Source organism: Myxocyprinus asiaticus, chromosome 33, assembly GCF_019703515.2.
Source record: "Myxocyprinus asiaticus isolate MX2 ecotype Aquarium Trade chromosome 33, UBuf_Myxa_2, whole genome shotgun sequence".
NCBI lineage: Eukaryota > Metazoa > Chordata > Actinopteri > Cypriniformes > Catostomidae > Myxocyprinus > Myxocyprinus asiaticus.
In genome coordinates this window covers 37,900,424-37,922,643 of record NC_059376.1, presented here as the reverse complement: position 1 = coordinate 37,922,643, position 22,220 = coordinate 37,900,424, and the positions used below count along the sequence as shown (strand labels likewise).

The window sequence follows — 22,220 nt, the reverse complement described above, 5'->3', positions numbered from 1 at the left end:
GCTCACTCTGCTTGCTCTGTAATGTTATGCTGCTATGGTTACAAACAGCACATTAATATTGAACGGTGATTAAAACTGACCGGAACTACCTGTGCATTCAAAGGTTTGAACTGCATGCATTCTAGCCAATCAGAATCGAGTATTAGAACACAAATGGTTGGTTTAATGCTATTTCTTTAACTATACTTACTATAATCACTATAATGTAATTTTTTTGGATTTTTCTGGTTTTTTTGAATAGTTGTCTGACAAATTGAAGAAAAAGCAAGATAGGTAAGTTCTAGTTGCTTTACATAATTTTCTTTTTACATTGTTTTTGTCCATAATGTTACATGCATTATCTAACTTTGTCCCATCATGCTTTTCTTTTTGGCCCAAAATTTGCTTAATCGGTTCAGAGACACGCACTCCTGTCCAGAAAGTTTGCAGCTCTATTTTTAGGCTTATTTAGCTTTTTCTTGTCTTTTATCATTATCATGTTGGATTTCCTAAACCGACACAAGGGGCCGTTCAGACCGAACGTATACTTGTGATAAAAATCACTAGACACAGCACAACAAAAAGAACAGAACTCAGATTTCTCGAGACACATTTTTAAAAGTTGATTTTAAAACTTTATAAAACTTCACACTGCTCTTAAAAAAACAGTGCTGCAGTGCAAGATGCTGACAAAACAGAAAGAGGCAGCACAAATGTCAAAGATGTCCATCTAGTGCATGTTTAACTAGAAAAACTATTGTAAAACGGCTCAGACGGATGCAAAGTGCAGCACTACTGTTGTCAGCGATGTTTGTTCTGAACTGCCTCTAAGACTGCAGCTTTCTGAGATTTATTCAGGAAGACAGTGACGGAGTGAATTTGCTCTCAACCTGCTGAAATATAAAAGAATGAATCAAAGTTACAGACAGTGCTAATGGATGATGTTCCATTTTAAACACATTACCTCCTCAAGTACAAGATAAATGACTGCCATCCCCTCTGATCCTCTTTATCATAGTCCTACAGCCAATCAGAACTTTCTTTGTGATATCATCAGTGTCCCATCGTGGATGCCGTGGTAACTGAGCTGTGGCTTAGAGACAGTCACTGTGTCAAAGTAATGAGTCTGAACGTGAACTTGTTGTGCTGGCACTTGCAGCAGACTGAAAGCCTCTGCTCCGCATCCCTCAGGCCAACACGGGACCTGTTTTCCCTGATCAGGAGATACTGGCTGTTATTTGTCATTGCTGTGTGGGGTTTTTTTTTTTTTTTTTTTTTTGTGGCCAAGGAGGATTCAAGTCTCTTTATGCATGTTTTACAGCTTCCAGCGGCTACAAGTTGAGAAGGAAGCACTTTACAATGACAGCAGGTGAGGATGACAAACTAGCAGATTTATTGTGTAATAGATTTCAGCAGTGACATAAAACCTTTTTTGTAGTAGCTTGGGTTCTGGAAATATTTTACCCCATTGATTTTCTCCATAGGAAGTATTTTAGCCCATTGATTTTCTCCATAGGGATTTCAAACATCAAAACATTTGAGTCATTTTACAAAGGTAAAAACAATGCAAGGACTAAGCACGTTTTTTTTTTCTGAGAAAAAATTACTTATCCCATAAAGCTTTGAGAATGATGTAATCATATCACTCTGGGTTTTTGTGTATTTTCATATCAGAAAATAGCACTTTTGTTTTTAATACTCAAACACTCCAACGTCACGTATAACCAGGCTGACACAAAATCTGCACATGCAGAACTCCCCCGAAAACTCTACACATCATAAATATTTTGGCTAATTTGATCATGAATTTCAGCTACCAATTACAGTATAGACCTTATCCACACTAGTGTTATCTTTGAGTTTTAATGGGAATGACAAGGAGGCTGTGAGGGTTAGACTTTTACAGTCTCTTAAGTACTTTAAACTGTACTGCAGTTTAAAGTGTTTTTGGATCGTTCCACGGACAACCCATTGAAATAAATCTTTACAAGAACATTCAGTATACAAAGAACTCCAGACAACATGAGTTGTGGGAAATCAGATGTGATCTAGGAGCTTTATACCATTCGTGCCATTGAAGAGACTATAAGTCTATCCCTCACAGCCTCGTTGTCATTCCCATTAAAAATCAAAGATGGCGCTAGCGTGAATAAGGTTTATAGTGATCTTAGTTCTATTACAGTGAGGACAATGTGTTATTGTACTATGTTTAAAATACTTCTGCAGAATTCTGCAGATTTTCTCTCAAAATGAGCACAGACAATTTGAAAAAGTCATCAGTTACCGTCTGGACCTGTGTATAACTAACTTTGGGTTGGTAGCTAGCTGATGTGATCTAGCTAGTCTAAACAAACCTGCAAGAACTCACCACTGTGGAGATTGCTGTAATTCCTGTTTTGATGGTAACAGCAACTTTTCTGATTGGTGGATTTTGCTTTAGGATTGTGGTTAGTGTAGTACTTTGTACAATTAAGGCGCTTACACACTAGAGTGTACGAGAATGTTGCAAAGATATTGATTTCATTGATGGTGCGTCACAAGGACGTAGAGGATAGAGAAGTGAAAAATGTAGAAAACCAATGAGAGCTTTAGACAGGCAGGTATAATTGAGCTGTCAGAAATCCATTTTACTCTAATCCTGCTATGATTTTAAACTCACCTGGCTGTTTCTACACACTCAAAACAGATGCTTTCTTATCCCTCCAAAGCTCTGTTTCTGTTTCTGAGCTCTTTCTAGTGCATAAGTGCCCTTTGCACACTTTTTTAAACAAATTTTCATGAGGTTAAAGTTGCACTGACTTTTGGTTTCAAAAGAAGCATTTAGCACCAGAACTCATAGTTAGTCTGTCTTGAAAAGTTTATACAAATATCATAAACATCACTTTGGATGTCAAGCAAATACTCCATTTTGTGATGGAGATTTTGATTGTCATTTTTACTTTTGGAACCCTACACTTGTTTTCTATTATACTGCATCTTTTCACATGATGTGATCCACAATAACATTTATTCCGGCTTAACTTGTGGTTTTATTTCGGTATTCATAAAGCCATGTCTGGAAATAGGCCTACCAAATATTAGTCACATCAAACCCCTGATAGCATTTGACATATTTGTTTCCACAGGACTAAAATAGATGAGATCCAACAGCGGAAAGAGGAGGAGCTTAAATCCATAAACCTCCGTGTGCAGAAATTGCAGGCAGATTTAATGGCCGCCAACCAGGTGAGATCCGCTGCGGTCCACCCTGCCAAATTCCATAATATTAGAGCCCATTTGTTGTAGATATCAGTGGACGATCGATGTATAGCCTCTAAGGGATATGATGATAAACATTTGCCAACCCCTGGGAGTACAACAGGCACTGACGCCTGCCTGCAGAGATTAATGGACCTTAGACACGGCGTTTCATCCATCACTGTCATACTAAAAATGCATTGAATCTTCCTGCCTGATGGTTTTTGTGTGTGATTTCAGAATGTTGCTGAACTGAAGGAGCAGTTGCTGAGTAAACAGAAAGAGCATGAAATGGCTGTCCATGCACTTAAAGATCAGGTAGTCGTTATCTCCTCCCTCTACTGTTTTTAATTGTTCACCACACTGCCCTGCAAAGCCAAATTGCAGTAACTGCACAGTTTGTCCAAATTGAGTTAAATAGCCATATTATTTTCCAAGATGACAACTGGACACCGTTTACTGACTTCAAGATGCAACAAAGTGAGGTCATGTGACAGCAATATAGCATAGTGCTTTTTAAAATATTTAGTGTTGCATACTGTGTACTGCATTACATACTGTTTTAACAGGCAGTATACACTGCATTCTGCGCAGTAAGCTGTATACTACTATTCCATGCGGAACATAGCCAAAAACACTAATGGGAAAAATATAGAATAATAGTTGTGGGAAATGTTCATTTAGCATTTTTTATGTTCTTTAATGTTTATTCCATCACAGATGGTCATTAGCACATTTCCAGAGAATGAATCTGCTATTTACACATCTGTTGGTTCGCTGTTTACTAAGGGGCTTGTAAATGAAAGAAAGCCGACAATTAATCTGCATAAATTTACTGCAGTTTTTATGAGAATAAGTGTAACAGATTCAATTAAATTATTCTGGGTCCTAATTGTTGTATAAATTAACTATAAAAGGCTCATGTGGGTGTTGTTAGCAGTGTGGAACATAGCTAGATTTTTATAGTCCTACTTATAAGATCAAATGGGTGTCATGGTCCTGTCACTCTGTCAGTCTGGGTTTTTGTCTGACAGGATCTTGGCATTATTGTCCAATGTCTGTCATGTGTTTCGTTGTCTGTCTTTGTGTGGTTCACGGTTTCGGTTGTATTCCCTGCCGTGCACTCTTCGGTCTGTCTTGTTTCATATCTGGAGTATGGTGTCTGGGTCCTGACCTCCTGTCTGGTTCGGATTCGGTCGGTGTCGGGATCCGGACACTCATGCTCCATGTCTGTCTGCACTGTGGGTGCATCGCGCTTATGTCATCTTGGCAGCATGCACTTGCATCAATAGTTTATGTCTGTCTTGTGAACACGGGTGCGCCTCGCGTCACGCTCGCATTGCATGCCCGGGTCACAAGCTGTCTTCGTGTTGTGCTGAGGTTCAGCCCCTTCGGTCTAAGGTGTCGGGTCTGTGTGTGGCCGAACTCTCGCACAGGTGTCCTGTCTTGTTTTTGTCGCCTGTTTCATGCATTGCATGGCGTTTGCCTCGCAGTCTATGCTCAGGTTTCGTTTGGTGTGAGAATGTGTGGCATCGCTTTGTTTGGCGTTGCTACGCATTCTCATCTTTTTTGTCGGTTGGCGATGTGCACTTATGCCATGCAGGTGTTTTGTTGTCTTGTGAGAGCACGTGGCTTTGTTTTGTTTTGTCTCTCTGTCTTATGTCATACCCCGCCTCCTTGTTAGCTTATTATTAGTTAATTTGCCTCACCTGTCCCCTATTAACCCGTTTGATTTCTCTCCTTATTTTAGTCTCCTCATGTTTACTGTCCAGGGCCAGTTCGTCTTGTGTGTTTCCAATCGGTCTGTTTGTTGGTCGGTTCATGTTGGTCCTGTCTTTGATTCTCCCCACTCGGTATGGTTGGTCCTGTTTCCCTCATCCCTACCTCTACCCCAGCCTGGATTACCTTTTTCCCCTGCGGGATAGTTTATGTTTGTTTTTCCCCCTTGTGGGAGTTTGCGTTGGTTTTTGTCTTTGTTTTTTGAATTAATAAATTCCTTTATTTTTAACCTCTTGGTTCCTGAGCCTCATCGTTCCCTACATCCTGACAGTACGAACTGTCCAGGATGGACCCAGCGGAGATTTCTTTTTCAACTGGCCACCAGCTCGCAGCGCTGCTTAAGCAGCTTTATGGGCTACGGCAGGATGATAAGTCCATGTGGGGGTATGCCCTTGAATTTTTATCATTGTCCTCGGGTCTGGGATATGATCAGACCTGCTTAATTGAACTCTTTTGAGCAGGTCTAAACGAGCCCATTAGATCCATTGTCCCAGAACGAGGTGAGGATGCAGAGTTTCCCGAGGCATTCAGGCTTGCCCTTAAATGGGAGGAGAACATCACGGCCTGTGCCTCGGGGGACTTCTAATCCTCACCACAACCCAAGGGCGAGGGCACCCCCCCCCCCCCCCACACGGAAGTGGATGCCTCGGCCGAGCCCACTACTGCTGACCGCCAGGAGGCGGAGGCTGCTACAGCAGCAGTACTTCCCTCTGCCTGGAAGAGGAGGAGGAGGACGAGGGCGCCCATGCGCCCACAGTTGCTGACAGCGCCCATGTCCACAGAGGCCGTTCCCCTGCTGCTGCCAGGTCAACGAGCCAGCGCCCATGCCTGCCACAGTCAACGAGCCAGTTCCTGAAGCCGCGTCTGTCCCAGTGCCAGTGCTTGAAGCCTTGTCCGTGCCAGTGCTTGAAGCCTCGTCCGTGCCAGTGCTTGAAGCCTCGTCCGTGCCAGCGCCAGCGCTTGAAGCCTCATCCATCCCAGAGCCAGCGTCTGAAGCCTCGGCCATCCCAGTGCCAGCTTCCTCGGTCACGACGGCCGCTCCCACAGCAGTGCTCTTGGCCGCCCTGAAGAGGAGGAGGAGGAGGAGAAGGGCTCCGCGTCTGAGACCGTCAATCCGCGCGTCTGAGACGTCAATCCGCGCATCTTATGATGTGGCTTGTTGAGCGCGTTACCGCGGAGACATAGCGCGTGTGGAGGCTTTCGTGCTATTCTCTGTGGCATCCACGCACAACTCACCACACGCCCCACCGAGAGCGAACCACATTATAGTGACCACGAGGAGGTTACCCCATGTGACTCTACCCTCCCTAGCAACCAGGCCAATTTGGTTGCTTAGGAGACCTGGCTGGAGTTACTCAGCACACCCTGGATTTGACCTCCAGGGGTGGTAGTCAGCGTCTTTACTCGCTGAGCTACCCAGGCCCCCAGTAGGATGCAGTTTTTTGATTATTGGGCTATTTCAAAATATATTTTTACTTTGTCGAGTCTCTCCCATCTTAAAGGGTAAGTTCACCCACAAATAAAGATTCTGTCATAATGTACTCCCCCCTCATGTCCTTGAAAACCCTTATGATTTTGTGTAGAACACACAGGAAGAGGTTTTGCAAAATGTCCCTAGTGCTCTTTTCCATACAATTAAAAGCTCCAAAAATGACAAAACAACCATACGCCTTGTGTGCTATATTCCAAGTCACCTGAAACCTTACAAATGCTTTGTGTGAGGAACAGACTAAAACTTAAGCTGTTACTCACTGAAACTCCTCCCCACCTCTGTAGCTCTGAAATCTTGTTAGCACTTCAGCATATTCAAACTTGTTCAGTTACAGTACATGACATGTGACAACAGATGAAAGAAAGTCATTCGGTTTTAGGACTTGTGAGTAAATAATTTTAATTTTTCCTTTTATGTGAACTGAAAGCAGGTAGTATGACTCAAGTCTTTGTGCTGATAGCAAACTCTCTTTTTGCTTAAAGAGAAGTTTAAGAAGTTTCTAATTATCCAGAGAGCAGCCTGTTTAATTGAGCATTTATGAAAGATGGTGCTGAGGATCAGCCAAACAATTAAGGATTAGTGGTGCTCAGTGCAGGTTGCTGTGGGGCACACATGCTCCGCCGGAGCCTCTGAGGGAAGGGCCAGTTTTTAAACTGCTGACAGCCCTACTGCAGGTCCTGCCACCACAAATGTCTTGCACTTCCTCTATGAGGTCACAAATCTTAATTACGCAGTTGTCTCTAATGAGCAGCAAACTGATAATGACAAAACTTTGCTGAGCTGTTTTTCCATTCCTTCCTTTTTGGTGCAGAACCACTTGACCGGGTCTCTAAAAGCTGTCTTCTGTTGGCACTGTTCGTTCCACTTGGAGTTTCTAACTTGGCCTGTTTTTTTCTCTCCTCTTTTGACTTATTTTTGGACTTTCTTCTCTCTTTATCGTATCCTGGTTTTGTTTACCCCTCTGCATTATTCTTGTGTTCCTCCTGATGTATTCTTCCTGTATTAATCTTTTCCAAAACTCACCACACAATCCCACACCATACATGAACACACCTGTCTTCATTCATCCCTCATTAACCCTTTCGTTCTTTCTTTCGTTCTTTCTTTCATTTGCTCTTTCGTTGTTCTTTCATTTGTTCTTTCTTTCGTATGTTCTTTCTTTCCTTTGTTTGTTCTTTCGTATGTTCTTCTGTTTGTTTCGTTTTGTTTTTTTGTGTCTTCATTTGTTCATTCTATTATTCAATTGTCTTTCTTCCCCTGTTCCTTTTTCCATTCTCTCTCCCTCCCTCCCCCCTCTGGTGGTCTTGGGTGGTATTGGGCGGAGCTGCAGGTAGCGTGTCAGAGCGCTGTCAGTCAGGAGCAGGTGGAGGGTATGCTGAGTGAGAACGATGCTCTCAGGACAAACCTAGCAGCCCTAGAACAGGTACCTGACCCTGATTCAGTATCACGTTCTTCATCAGTACCTGAATCTTCTTCATTAATGACCATGTCTGGTTTAACACACAAGCTCTTTGTAATAAGGACTGTTAATACATACAGTATGTGCATTCCCTAGGAATTCAACCCATGACCTTGGCGTTGCTAGTGCCACTCTCTTCCTGTTAAGGAACTCATAAGCTGCTAACTAACAATACCACCTCTATCATACAGAAGGCGCCACCCTCATTGCACTCATTCATTAGCAGTTATTAACGATTGTGATAACGGAATATTGATATTTACATAAATATAAATAATTAATTTTCTATATTAATCTTGCATGAAGGGTTATATTTAGCCTCAAAACACTCGTGTACCTTATACTGATATTAGATTCTGCATTATGCTGAATTGCATTTCTCAGCTGTTGACAGCCAATATACATTCTCTTATTTTCTGATTTTGCTTATCTTTACCTTTTCTTACTTACTCATCCAATAAGCCTGAATGAAATTTTGCTTGGTTCGGTCATACACATTGTTTTTTTTTTAACAGATACAAACCGTGAAGACTCAGGAACTGAATTTGCAGAGAGAGCAAAATATGGCCCTCAACGCTGAGCTTCAGCAGAGACGAGCCGAGCAGGAGGTTTTCCTGGCGCAGAGAGATGACCTCAACTCACAGCTACAGGTCAGTTTCTGTGTGTCCATTGAGTGTAAAGACTGCATTGCAAGGCATTTACAACTTCTGTATTGTATTTTTGAGTAAAACACAATATTCAGTGAGAAATAATGTAGGATGAGATTTATTTTATTCAGGGGTATTTGATTGGATAGGAACATGTTAGGGTACTATATTATTGGTAAGTCTTCTTTTCCCCCGCCAACACGTCCTTGGTTAAATCAACAGAAAAGTCAAGTTATTTAAGTGTTAGAGAAAGTAGCCTAGACCAGGGAACCTGTAACAGTCTTTACTTTTTTTATTTGAGAATTTTTACATTTACAAATTTGCCCCATTCAATTCCATTATAAGTGTACCCTCGAGTTTTGCTTTTTTTTTTTTAAAAGAAAAGGAGGGACGAGTCGAAATGTATTTTTGTGGTAATCTATATTATGCCACAAATGGTGTTAATTAATCTTAACTTGTATTGAACCCGGAATATTCCTTGAAGAGAATCATTTGCATGAGTAAGTTAAATGTAGTGACTGATGAAATCATTTGTTCAAACTGATAAAGGCAGAAACTTTGCCTTAACAAAAAGATGGCAAAATGACTTGAACATCATGAAAGTTTTCACTGATAATCAGCAGTACCGTGTGTCCTGTTAGCTTTAACATAATTTCATTTATCAGGAAAAACCATTATCTAAAGTAAAACACAAGGCTGATGTTTCACTGGATAATGATGAGGCACTTTCAAGTGTTGCTTTGTATTAATATTTCAGTATAAGAAAGTTACACATTTTTAAGGCTGTGTGTTAATACTGTGTGTTAATATTGATGTGTTTGCATAGACTATAGACATTCTTGACACTAAGTTTTCTGTTTCTCTCTACTGCTCAGGAGTCAAACCGAGCCAATAGTCGACTATTGGAGCAACTCACAGAACTGGGTCTGGAGAAAGACAAACTACAGCAGGAGTTAGAGGAGGCCAGAAAGGTGAGGATCACACTAACACACACACACACACACCCACCCACCCAACCTTTTCCGAACTCTCAGAATTCAGTAGATGAACTGCAGCAGGAAAAATGTTGACACTGACATTTGACACACTCATCATTTGTGTCTTCGTCACCTGAGCTCCTTTAGTGAGACTGCTCAGTGTGCATCAGTTAATATTCTGATCTTTCGACCATTATAATGACTTTGTAAATTTAAAAGCCACAATCAGATTATTACACAAATGAGCTTTGGAAGATTCACCTTAGGACTTTAGATTAATGAGGCCATATTCTATACTGAAGTCTACTTATCATTTTAGTCAAGATTTCTTGCACCAAAAAGCAATTTAGTCGCAGTTTAGTTGTCATTTTCCATTTTCCCTCTGATCCTTTAAATTTAATGTGGAGTTTTTGCTAATGTCTGTAAATGTGGGTGTTAATATTTGAATGTGCTGATGGTTGTAACGTAATAACGATGTCGGATTCTAAAGTAGACATTTTTTCAGCTTAGGTTCCATAAATGATCTGCGTGAATTGGAAGTTTTGCGCTGTGAGCATTTTTTGTCTACATCGTAGACTAGTACAAATACTTTTTACTGAAAAGAAATGAAAATATATGTTTTTTTCATTTAAATATTCCTTTTAAGGACTCAACGGTTCTTAAAAAAACGTTTCTATAATAATCTTAATGTGAAGAAATAACTGAAGTCTTCTAGCTAGCTAAATCTCAACTGTGGATGAAAGTAATATTTTACAAGTCTTATGCTTGATGAATATCTTTTCATATGATCTCTGAGTTATTTTATAGTGACAAACTTGAAACTCACATTTTTATTTAAAATATACTACATTCAACTCAATCAGGATGTTCTAGATCAGGGCTATTCAACTTCATCTACAAGTGGGTCAGATGGAAATATTATTTGGGGTGTGTGGGCCAAGCTTGAATATTTTGTTAACAAAAAGCTTCTATCAGATATCATGTTTTATTACACTGGTCTCTGGAATACTCTATTCTGATTGGTCAATGGCGCCATCCAGTGGTCAGAAATTGCTCTGAAACAACCGCACACCCGGTGATTAAGACGTATCATACCGATTATCCGGGTTCTGTGAGCCGTCTCTCCTGCTTCTCGGCTCAATGTGCGATCTCTACAAGTAAGCTAATAAAATAATTTCAACTCAATTAATTAATTACATGTGCATTTATTTATTTATTTGGCAAGTAGTTTTGTAATAGGCTGAATACTGGGGAGTCAGATGGTCATTTTTATTAAGTAAACACCAACAGAAATCCGATGCTAACCGGAGGTTGATTTCAGCTGTTCAGCGATTTATTTCAAATTCTCAAATTACATAATTTCAGCGCAAATCAATGTTTCATGACCATTTATTTATTTATTTGGCAAGTAGTCTTATAATAGGCTGAATAATGTACAGTCAGCCGGTTGTTATCGCCTAAATAAACCCCTTCAGGGTGATACAAGACCCCTCCGCTTCGCGTCAGGGTCCTCATCCCCCTGTTGGGGTTTCTTGTGTGATAACAACCAGCTGACTGTACATTAGCCCTAACATAGTTGGCCCATATTATTTGTTCACTATATAAATGAAACATATGTGTTTATAACTTAAATTCTTTATCATGAAAAAAAATTTCCATCAAAAAAAAAAAAAAAAAACTAAAACTAAAATGTGCTTTCAGAATTGGTGCATAACAGAGAGAGTAAATCCGACTGATACTAAAAATGTTATTGAACAATAACAGTGAAGTTTGTTATAGATGCAATGAATTAAATTTCAAATGTTGAAATGGAATGTTTTCTTGACCAAATTAATGAATAGAACTTTTCTGTTTCTTAGAACTCATGCTTATCAATCATCGAAAATTTTTATTCTTTAATTTTCCCATTCTGTCAAAATTGAGGATAATGATTATTTGTTGTACAACCTCTGAATGAGACACTGTAAAAACATAGAGATGTGACACAATGTCTATATAGTGCAAGTTTACGTAGGAAAATAATAAAAATACAGCGCGAACAGACACAAAACATTCAGAGTGAACAGCACCTAAGACAACTTCAAATTTCAAGCATACCACCAGCTGAATAGGCCTGTTCTAGATAGTAATTCTTGAGGTTTATCTCCAGACTGTTTTTGTTCTCCTAGACTGCAGATAAGCGAAAGGTGATGCTCGATGAACTTGCCATTGAGACGGCACAGGAGAAGTCTCGACACAAAGAGGAACTGAGCGATGTGCGTCTCCAGCATGAGAAGGATGTGCTGAGCATCAGGGCACGCTACGAGAAGGAGCTCCGCGGCCTCCATGAGGAAAAGAACCGCACAGAGGAGGAGATTCGATCACAGCTACGAGATGAGAGAGTAAGGGAGTGGGTTGAAGAAAACTAAGGGTTATCGAGTCCATCATGTGGTAGAGAAGGTGGATGGATCATAGAAGAGGCTGTAGTGGTGTAGCAACTGAGATTGTCTCAGTTTGGTTCACTTTAAAGTTTGTTTTGAGCATTCACATTTAGGCCCAAATTCTTGCGAACCACTCTCAGAGTCTTAAACCAAACCAAGTGTGAAAACACCCTCAGTCACTGGACTACTACTTTAATGATTACTTACAAATGCCTTTCTTTGTTTCAGGCTCATACCAAAGAGTTGGAAGGTCTTCAGCCGTATGTGGAGGAACTGAAAGCTCAGGTTCAGTCTATGGAGGGAACAAAGGGCTGGTTTGAACGTAGACTCAAAGAAGCAGAGGTAGATTGGACAGTCTTTGTTGTTTAAAGGGATAGTTCACCCAAAAATGAAAATTCTCTCATCATTTACTCACCCTCAAGTCATCCCAGATGTGTATGACTTTCTTTCTTCTGCAGAACACAAAAAAGATTTTTAGAAAAACATCTCCATTCTGTAGGTCCGTACAATGCAAGTGAATGGTGATCAGACCTTTGTAGCTCCAAAAATCACAAAGGAAACATAAAAGTAATCCATATGACTCCAGTGTTTAAATCCAAATCTCCAGAAGCAATGTAATAGGTGTGGGTGAGAAACAGAACAGTATTTGTCATTTTTTACTCTAAATCTCCACCTTAACTTTCACTTTCAGATGTGAAAGTGTAACTAAACAGGCACCACATGTGACTTTCAGATGTAAAAGTGAAAATGGAGATTTTGAGTAAAAAAGGACTTACATTTTTATCGGTTTCTCACCCACACGTTATATTGCTTCTGAAGACATGGATTTAAACACTGTCATGAATTAATTCATAATTCAGAACTAGTTTCCTTAATGTGATTTTTGTTTTAGCTACAAAGGTCTAATCACCATTCACTTGTATTGTGAGGATCTACAGAGCTGAAATATTCTTCTAAAAATCTTTTTTTGTGTTCTGCTGAAGAATGGAAGTCATGCAATGATGAGAGAATTTTTATTTTTGCGTTAACTATTTAAGTCTAAGTACATTAGTATCTTTCTGACCACTTGATGTCAGTGTTGTTGTTTTTTGTGTGTCTGTGTTCCAGACTTTGGAGTTTTTTAGTGGCTTTAATTTTACATTTCAAACTAAAGATTGCATGAATTTTAATCTGTCACTCTCACAAGTCTGGTTGAAAAATTTTATGCTGAAGTATGACATTTGTGTGTGTGCTGAGCAGGAGACCATGGAAAAGCACAATCTGGACCATGCAGAGGAGGTCCAGCAACTACAGAGAGCACACATACTCCAGCTGGAGGTACATTTGGAGTGTATGAGTGTGCAGCAATTAAAACACATTTGGTGCATGGTGACAACAAACGAAGTTATGAGTGGTAAAGCTATATTTATCATCTTCAGTCCCTGGTGTACATCAGCACATCTTGAGGACTTGCATTTATGATGCATTTATTATTTTTATACATATTCAAGTCTTAGAAACCCTTCCACTGGAGGGCTTTATTTTAATATGTCTCACTGAATCGATGGCTGTTTGCTGGACATAATTCACACACTAATGTATAGCTGCAAAGACAACATAAAATGCCATTTGCAAGCATGTATATTTCTTTAGAGTAATGTAAACTGGTGAATTGTGCGCAATAAGACAAGGCACATTAATTAAAGATAATGTGCATTTTTTTCCGCTGTTAACATACTTATACTGTCCCAGCGTAATATGCAGAGATAACTATAAGTAAGCTATTTGTTCTTTAAGGAAGTAATAGTAAACTTTGATTTCATATTGTCTTTTAACTATTCAGAATTTTACTATCCCTCCATGGTTTAAATACTTTAGATTATACATTGATAATATTTGAGTTACATGTGCAGCCCGTGTACATTTTAATCCTGAATCTTTATCTTCAATCAATAAGGCTAAAGTTGCAGAGGTGGAGGCAGTCAATCAGCAAGTGACAGAGATGGAGAAAGAGAGAGAAGATCTCAAGAACACAATCAGCAAACTCAAACAGGTATAAGATCAGAATGGATTTATTTGTTGTGCTCTGCTGGTTTCCTTGTGGCTGTGGTGGAGCATTTGTTCCTCAGCGTGATGAGAAACCATGTGTTTTAAGACGCTAAATAAGGCAGCGCTCAGACGGAGGATATTATGGGGGTGTGATTGCTGGAGCTCACCAGTAATTTGAAATGTGACTCAAGACCGTTGCGTGACTCAACAATAGAGTAATGAGATTTTTCTGTGTGTGTGAGAGCGTGCGCACATAATCTGGACTTTGTAGCACTCACATGTGTTGCCAGCAGCTCATTGGGGATGTAGCATTTTTAGAACAACAAAATTGGTGTTTCATGGTCTAGTCCAACAATTACAGAATTTATTAAAACTGAGCTTTCTTTTAATTTTATGTTTTTGTTTGTTTGTGTGATTTTTATTTGTTACATAATGGATATTATTGTATAATAAAACTGAGAAGAAAACTGTTGTACAAAACATTATTTTGTAAAAACTAAAATTACTAGTGATGCACAAAATTAGTGTGCCGATACAATATCCTATTATTTAGAACAATATCTGCTCCTACCGATACCGAGAGTACGGTGGTTCTGCTTTTTATGCTGCCTTGTTTCTAATCATGAATTATTAATTATACAACTTTAATTAAGAAATATTATTAATAACTTTATTTTATTTTTTTATCATCAGAATGGTCTTGTGATTTATAGTCCGAAGTGACTTATTTACATAATTTATAGCTAATTAATGTTGGTCGGTAAAACACAAAGAACATCAAAACAAATATGCTTACAAATGAGCATATGAAAAGATATTTTGCACCAAAATTCAAGTACAACCAGTTTAAATATTCAGTCCCATCAAAACATGGTCTAACAAACTCTAGACTGCTGTCAAACGCAACTCCTCACATTCCCAAAAAATGAAGTTTCATTACACTTGTAGTAACAACACTCAGATAATAAATGCATAACAAAGAGTGTAGGAAATATCCATAGACAGTCGCTAATGTTAATGAATGGAATACAACAGGCATATTGTTTTACTCGCAGATCAAAAGCTGTTTATTTGTTTGCAGCATAGAGTTACATGCATTATAAACAGATGTGGCGTATTTGTCAAATTTTTTTATTAAACATAAACGGAATATGAAAAACTGTTAATCATGATTACATAAGGCAAATGCTTCCGATTAAAACGAGGCCAAATACCGCAGGATACAATGCGGGGTTCCTGAAGTAATCTTATTTTTTTTTTAAATTTTTATTATTTTTTTTTCTCCCCTTTTTCTCCCCAATTTGTAATGCCCAATTCCCAATGCACTCTTAAGTCCTCGTGGTGGCGTAGTGACTCGCCTCAATCCAGGTGGCGAAGGACGAATCTCACGTCTGAGACCGTCAACCCGCGCATTTTATCACGTGGCTTGTTGAGCGTGTTACTGCGGAGACATAGCACGTGTGGAGGCTTCACACCATCCACCGCGGCATCCATGCACAACTCACCACGCGCCCCACCAAGAGCGAACCACATTATAGCGACCACAAGGAGGTTACCCCATGTGACTCTACCCTCCCTAGCAACCGGGCCAATTTGGTTGCTTAGGAGACCTGGCTGGAGTCACTCAGCACACCCTGGGATTCGAACTCGCGAACTCCAGGGATGGTAGTCAGCATCTTTACTCGCTGAGCTACCCAGGCCCCCGATTCTGAAGTAAGCGTCGTGTAGTGCGTATTGAGATTCTGCTGAGCAGCTGAATGAAAGTTGAGATGCTGCTTCCTATTGCTAGCCCCTTGCTACCTCTGTCAGTGCGACATCAACCCCATTTACACCTGGTATTAAGATCTCCGATCACATGTGTTCAGGTGAGACACATCGCTGTTTACACCTGGTCGCGTAAATGCGTCTCCTCTGAGCACTTGTGTTCAGATTTTGAGGGTAGGGTCTCTGATTTCATGACGATATACATCAATCATTATGTCACTGTGTTACTGTATCATATAAATGGGCAACAAAATCATAAAAGATAAAGAAAGCCCAATAAAATCAGGCGCACTGTTTCTCCCTGTTGCTGCTAAAATTTAGCAAACGCAACATTTCGAGCAAAATTATCCATTAGTGGATTTTCTGTATTAACCTGAGCTTCAGATGTATTTGCTTTTTGAAATTTTCCATTCAGATGGTTATTTACTTGTTAAGCCACATGCAACCGGCAAAATTTTAACTTGTTTTTAGCTGTGCAGTTGAGTGACAGATGAGGGTGCCGCTTCACTGCTGTCCAGGACCAGTTCAGGACAGATTAGCGTTTACACATCAAATGCAATATGGTCAGATGCATTTTTGACTCCCTTGGTTGTTTTTTTGTGTTTTTTTTTATTTTTTATTATTGTTCAAATAATTGTAGGCTAATTGCCTGACACGTTTACCCGCTCCCTTTTGAATGACAGGAAATAATCGTGCCTGATCATCAGATGTTTTTAAACAATCAGCCCATGTCCAGTAGCACAAATAATTACTTGTATCATCCATACTGATGACTGGGCAATATGTCAGTGCATCACTAATTTTGTAATCTAAAATAAAATAATACACAGTAAATGTAAATCTAAAATTAAACAAAACATGAAAAAGTGGTTGAAAAAAAATAGGAAAGCTCTCTTTACACGATGGTCGAATTGTTTGACCTGTTTGTCTGTAGGAGACATCCAGCCTCGTGATGGCGATTATGGCATGTGACAAATTAAACCAGTGATTGCGCTAAAAATTTCTTTAGTTTTAATTTAAATTTAAATTGAAGTTAGTAAATATATATGCTACCTGAAATTTAAAGTAATTTTGAAAGTGGCATGAAAATAAAGGCCTATTTAAAAACACAAAACTATAATAATCTATTTGTATTTATTCCAGGAGATTAAAGACACAGTGGATGGCCAGAGAATCTTGGAGAAGAAAGGCAGTTCGGCAGTAAGTAGCCCCCACAGTCTCTCACAGCCAGGAGAAAGAGATAAGTCAGGGCTTTCATTTCTTTCCATTTCCAAGAAAGTGAATTAAAGGAGACCAAAGCGATGACCAGCACACCTGAAACCAGACCTTTCATTGATGAGGGTCAATCAGCTTTCATTAACGCTCTTTCCCCTAGCCTTGTCACTGATGGAATATCATTTGACAGCAAATACATTTTGCGTGTTTTAAAATTAAGTTTTTGCTGTATGTTTTTTTTTTTCCTTGGCACTGTTTACCAGTCAGGCATATCCCTCTTTTCTTTCACTTCTGCAGCTGAAAGACTTGAAGAGGCAACTTCATCTGGAGAGAAAGAGAGCTGATAAACTTCAGGAGCGCCTGCAGGAGATTCTAACAAACACTAAGACCAGGACAGGTGAACGACTCCTTATAATTTTAAACATGGCCCATCCATCCCTGAATAAAGCAGTTGTAAGTTAAGAACAGGGAATAAGGCCATTAAAAGTGGTTAACCACCCTGATTCAGGTGTTCAGGTGATTTAAATGTTATAAGTTCTGCAGTGGCTTTTACATTGCACATGGGCGGCATGAAATATTTAAAGCAGGTATGTAATTATGTGGAGCTATGCATAAATAAGGCAGCAGATGAAGACTTCAATGCCCCCATTGCAGAGTGCTACAAATGAGACAAAACCAACGCATGTTTTTACTACCTAAAGTGAATGGTAATGGACACGCCTGCTTTTTTTATTCCTAGGGATGCCTAGGCGATGTTGAGAAGTTCACTGGCAATAAATCGTAAATCGTTTTTGAAGTTTCCAAGAAGGCAAATTACAGTCAAAGTTTTTTATTATTATTCTTTTTTTTAATATACCTCCAAAATCCAAAAGGTTTGCCATCATAAAGTTGTGGAAATAGGTATTATAATTTTAAGGCATTATTTCAATGCATGTGATATCACCTGTTTTGGGGTGTTATAACGTAGAAATAACATGCATGTGGGTTCCTGTATCACGCTAGCAATGGCAAGATCATGTGTTCGATTCCCAGGGAACACTCAAAACTGATAAAAATGTATTAATTAAATGCACTAAGTTGCTTTGGATAAAAACATTTGCCAAATGCGTAAATGTAAACATGGAGATGCCTAGGTCAGTTTCATTGTCTCACAGATTTTGTGCTTTCTTTGAAGTAAAGCCAACATCCTGTTTTAATGTATATCGAGAGACCATTCAGCACATAAATTATAGATGCATACATTTAGTCTTAGCATTACTAAAAATTATTTTGCCATAATTTATATTATATAATACCATGAATGCTTGATTTTGTTTGGTTGACAGATGTTCTAAGGTTTGAATTATTTTCCAGTAATCGCATGGCTATGAAGTAGTTACAGGTCTTAACTGCATTACAGTTCCATATCACTTCGCCAAATTATTTCACTTATTTCATAGAGCCGTTCAGGCTACCACAGCAAGATAACCAACTAAAACAAAGACATTGGTTAAGTACATTGGATAAGAATGACAAACAGTGTCTGTAATATCCTAAATTAATTTCAATTTTAGCCGAAAAGCGCCCTTGCGCTCCTCTCTCTCTTTCACTCCCGTCTCACCCACACCAACACTCACACACTCACACACTCTGACACACATATTGTACATACGTGCACACATACACACAAACTTACACACACATAGAGACTTGTGTCACGACCAACAAACAGAGCCTTGATGTCAATGCACCCTTGATCAATACAACAGTTTCTTTATTATCCGAAATAATTTTTAATATCTGTGGAAAGCACCCCCATGGGGACCCGGGGTAGAATAGGTCCCTAGCACCCCCTTGCTGTTCGTAAAGGCGACGAATGGGGCAACTTGTTGGCCATAAGTTGCGACCTGTGTCTGTGGAGGAAGAGGTCCTGGCATTTGAGGAATGCGGATAGTTGCGACTTCCCCAGGTCCAACACAGTGCTTTGACTGTAACTTTGTATAGACAGGCAGTTGGAAGTACCCAATCCAGTCAAAAGGCTAGTGATGATGTGCCCTGTGTAGTTATTGGCAATTAAATTGGCCATAATGTCTCTCTTCCCTGAAGGCGGTGGCGTAGGGTCAATTGAGCAATTTGAACTTTCAGTTCTTGTAAGAGTATACCATCCTTGTATCCTTGGTGCAATTTCAAATTTGAGAAATCCCTTGCCTCTGTAATATTACCGGCCAAGCACACAGTTGAGTGCCAGACAGATGTGACCTGGTTAACAAAAGACAAACCACAACTAATCAGTAATAAAAACTCTACTTCATCAAAAAGAAGATGCAAAGCACCCAAACTTCAGCAAGTCAAATACAAATCGAAACCAGTGAAGACCAAAGTTCAATAGCGGATCATTCTCTGACTTCAAAAGGAAAGAAGACACAACACAGTGCAAGAGCACAGCAACAAAAGGTTAGTCAGGAGAACAGATCACAGAAAGCTGACCCTATAAAAGACATAGACATGGCGGAGACCATAGACCCCTGCAGTAGGAGTCCCTCTCCTAAGAATAGGATTAGAGGTCAAGTACTGATCCTATCAATTGTATCTATATCTCAGAAAAAGTTAGTAAGTTTTAATGCATATGGACCAAATATACAAAATCCTTGTGGTGGAGTAACCATCTTAGTTCGACATGATATAATTCACAGTCAGATCACATTAGACACTAATCTACAGGCAATAGCGCTTCGGTTAACTCTTCATAAGGCCATTACTCTGTGTTCTATTTATATACATCCAGATGATTCTGTGACACTCCAAGATCTAAACAAGCTTGTTGACCAACTATCAACCCCTACATACTTATAGGAGATTTTAATGGTCACAGCCCATTATGCGGAAGAAACTGCACTAATGCAAAGGGTAAAAAACTTGAAGATTGCTCAGTGTCTCCTCAGTGATGGCTCAAACACTTACTTGCACCCAGGACATGGAACATTCATTACCTCTACAAGATCAGATATCCAAAATAAAACCCCAAAATGGCAACCTAAAAAAGCCAACTGGTACCTTTTTCAGACCCAGTGTTATGATAAATTTAATATAGTGCTTCAAGACTGCCAAGACATAGTAAGAAGTTTCACTGATATATCGAAATGGCAAATGAAACTGTCCCTAAGACATCATCAAAGCCAAGTCACAGGACTAACCCATGGTTTGACGATAACTGTAAAAATGCCATTAAAGCTCAGAAAAAAGCAGAGAGGACCTTCAACAAACACCCAACAAAAGAAAGTCTAGTAAGACTAAAAATATGTCGATCATAAGCACATAAAATTATTAATGTTTCAAAGAGACAGAGCTGGAGAAAATGTGTATCTAGTCTGCAAACACACCACCCAAAAAAATCTGGGACCTAATCCGATGAAAAACAAAGGAGAGGAGCCTCAAATACGACATCGACATCAGGGTACCCTCTTAACTACGAATCAAGAAATAACCAATATATTAGCGAAGTCATTTGAAAAGAACTCCTCATTAGAAAACTGTCGACCTGAATTCAATAAAATACGAATACAGCAGAAGCAGAATCCCCTGAATTTCCACTCTAATAATACAGAACCAAATAATCAACACTTTGTCATGGAGGAACTCTCAAGTGCTCTCAAACGCTCTCATAATACTGAAGTTGGACCAGACAGAATCCATTACGAGTTTCTGAAGCATTTGCTGCCCCACACAGTGTTATTACTCCATCTGAAAAAGTTTTATATCATTTGGAGAACAGGAAATATTCCACTATCCTGGCAAGAAGCAATAATTATTTCCATCCCCAAACCAGGCAAGGACCACTCTGATGCAAACAACTACCGCCCAATAGCTTTGACTAGCTGTTTCTGCAAAACCATGGAGAGAATGGTCAACAACCGTCTGGTGTGGATACTGGAATCAGGGTATAAGATCAGTGATTATCAGTGTGGCTTTAGATGGGGAAAAAGCACCTTAGATCATCTCATCAGATTGGAATAATTTGTTCGTGACAGCTTTATTAAGAAAGAACACATGGTAGCTTATGTTACCACCTGGAGCTATGGTATTCTCAAAGTTCTACATGAAATTGGGCTCAGAGGTAACCTACCCAATTTTAGCTCCAACTCCTGACTAATAGACGTTTTCTTGTCCTAATAGGAACTACCTTATCAAACCTGCACGTACAAGAGCTAGAGGTTCCACAAGGAAGCATTCTCTCAGTCACCCTTTTCAGTATCAAAATCAGTAGCATAATTAAGGTTATAGATCCACATATCTTTCGAAGTCTATATGTTGATGACCTATGCAGTGGCTACAGAGGGAAACATTTTAATGTAATTGAGCGACAGCTACAGCTATGAATAAATAAGATAAACGACTGGTCAGTTAAAAACGGATTTATATTTTCCAAAACATCTGCCTTCTCCGGTCCCTACATCTTGACACAGAGCTGCATATGGAGGGAGAACCCATCAAGATAGTTAAAGAACTTAAATTCCTAGGTCTTGTGTGTGACAATAAACTTACTTTTATCCCACACATGAAAGCCTTGAGGAAAGGATTTTTTAAAACAATGGATATTTTAAAAGTTCTGGCAAAACCAAAATGTGGTGCGGATTCCACTCTTCTCTTACAACTCTATAGAGTACTAGTTAGATCCCGACTGGATTACAGGAGCATCGTGTATGACCTGGCAAGAAAGTCTTACGCACAGATACTAGATACGATGCATCATCAGGGAACACGTCTGGCGTTAGGAGCTTTCAGGACCACCCCTGTTCAAAGTCTCTATACAGAAGCCGGGGAACCCTCTCTACAGAACAGTTGTCTGATCTGGCCCTACAGTATGCGGTTAAACTCGAGGCAAACCAAAACAACCCAGCCTACTTAACAGTATTCCAACCGGTATGTCTTTATTTATATGAAGCTAGACCTAAGTATATCAGACCTTTTGGGATTTGGATGAAACCATATTTAGAGAATCTGAATACCAATCTTGACAATTTAAGACAGTTTTATTGTTCCCCAAATCCTCCCTGGGCTCTGAAAAAAACCAACCATTATCTTGACTTTGACTCAACATAAAAAGACAGAAACACATCCAAATGAATACCAGTAGCAATTCTTATAGTTAAGGTGCAGTCTCCCACTTCATGGAACCGTATTCACAGACGAATCAAAAACAGATAACAGCATATCGGCAGCAGCAGTGATAGGAGATCAGCACTA

General features: G+C 39.5%; 1 protein-coding gene across 4 annotated transcripts in view; it reads left to right on the top strand.

Moving 5' to 3' along the window:
• The window catches only part of LOC127423922 (GRIP1-associated protein 1-like), a 78,430-nt gene that overhangs the window by 13,964 nt on the left and 42,246 nt on the right, over positions 1–22,220 (top strand). For 3 of the 4 annotated variants that reach the window (XM_051668614.1, XM_051668612.1, XM_051668615.1), the window contains exons 11-23: positions 242–273; positions 1,301–1,348; positions 3,105–3,204; positions 3,457–3,534; positions 7,818–7,910; positions 8,462–8,596; positions 9,469–9,564; positions 11,739–11,951; positions 12,219–12,332; positions 13,230–13,307; positions 13,927–14,022; positions 16,926–16,982; positions 17,295–17,394. In XM_051668614.1, coding sequence (XP_051524574.1) covers positions 242–273; positions 1,301–1,348; positions 3,105–3,204; positions 3,457–3,534; positions 7,818–7,910; positions 8,462–8,596; positions 9,469–9,564; positions 11,739–11,951; positions 12,219–12,332; positions 13,230–13,307; positions 13,927–14,022; positions 16,926–16,982; positions 17,295–17,394 — 1,240 coding nt within the window. The remainder of the gene's footprint in view (positions 1–241; positions 274–1,300; positions 1,349–3,104; positions 3,205–3,456; positions 3,535–7,817; positions 7,911–8,461; positions 8,597–9,468; positions 9,565–11,738; positions 11,952–12,218; positions 12,333–13,229; positions 13,308–13,926; positions 14,023–16,925; positions 16,983–17,294; positions 17,395–22,220) is intronic. The other variant, XM_051668613.1, reaches the window with a different exon arrangement.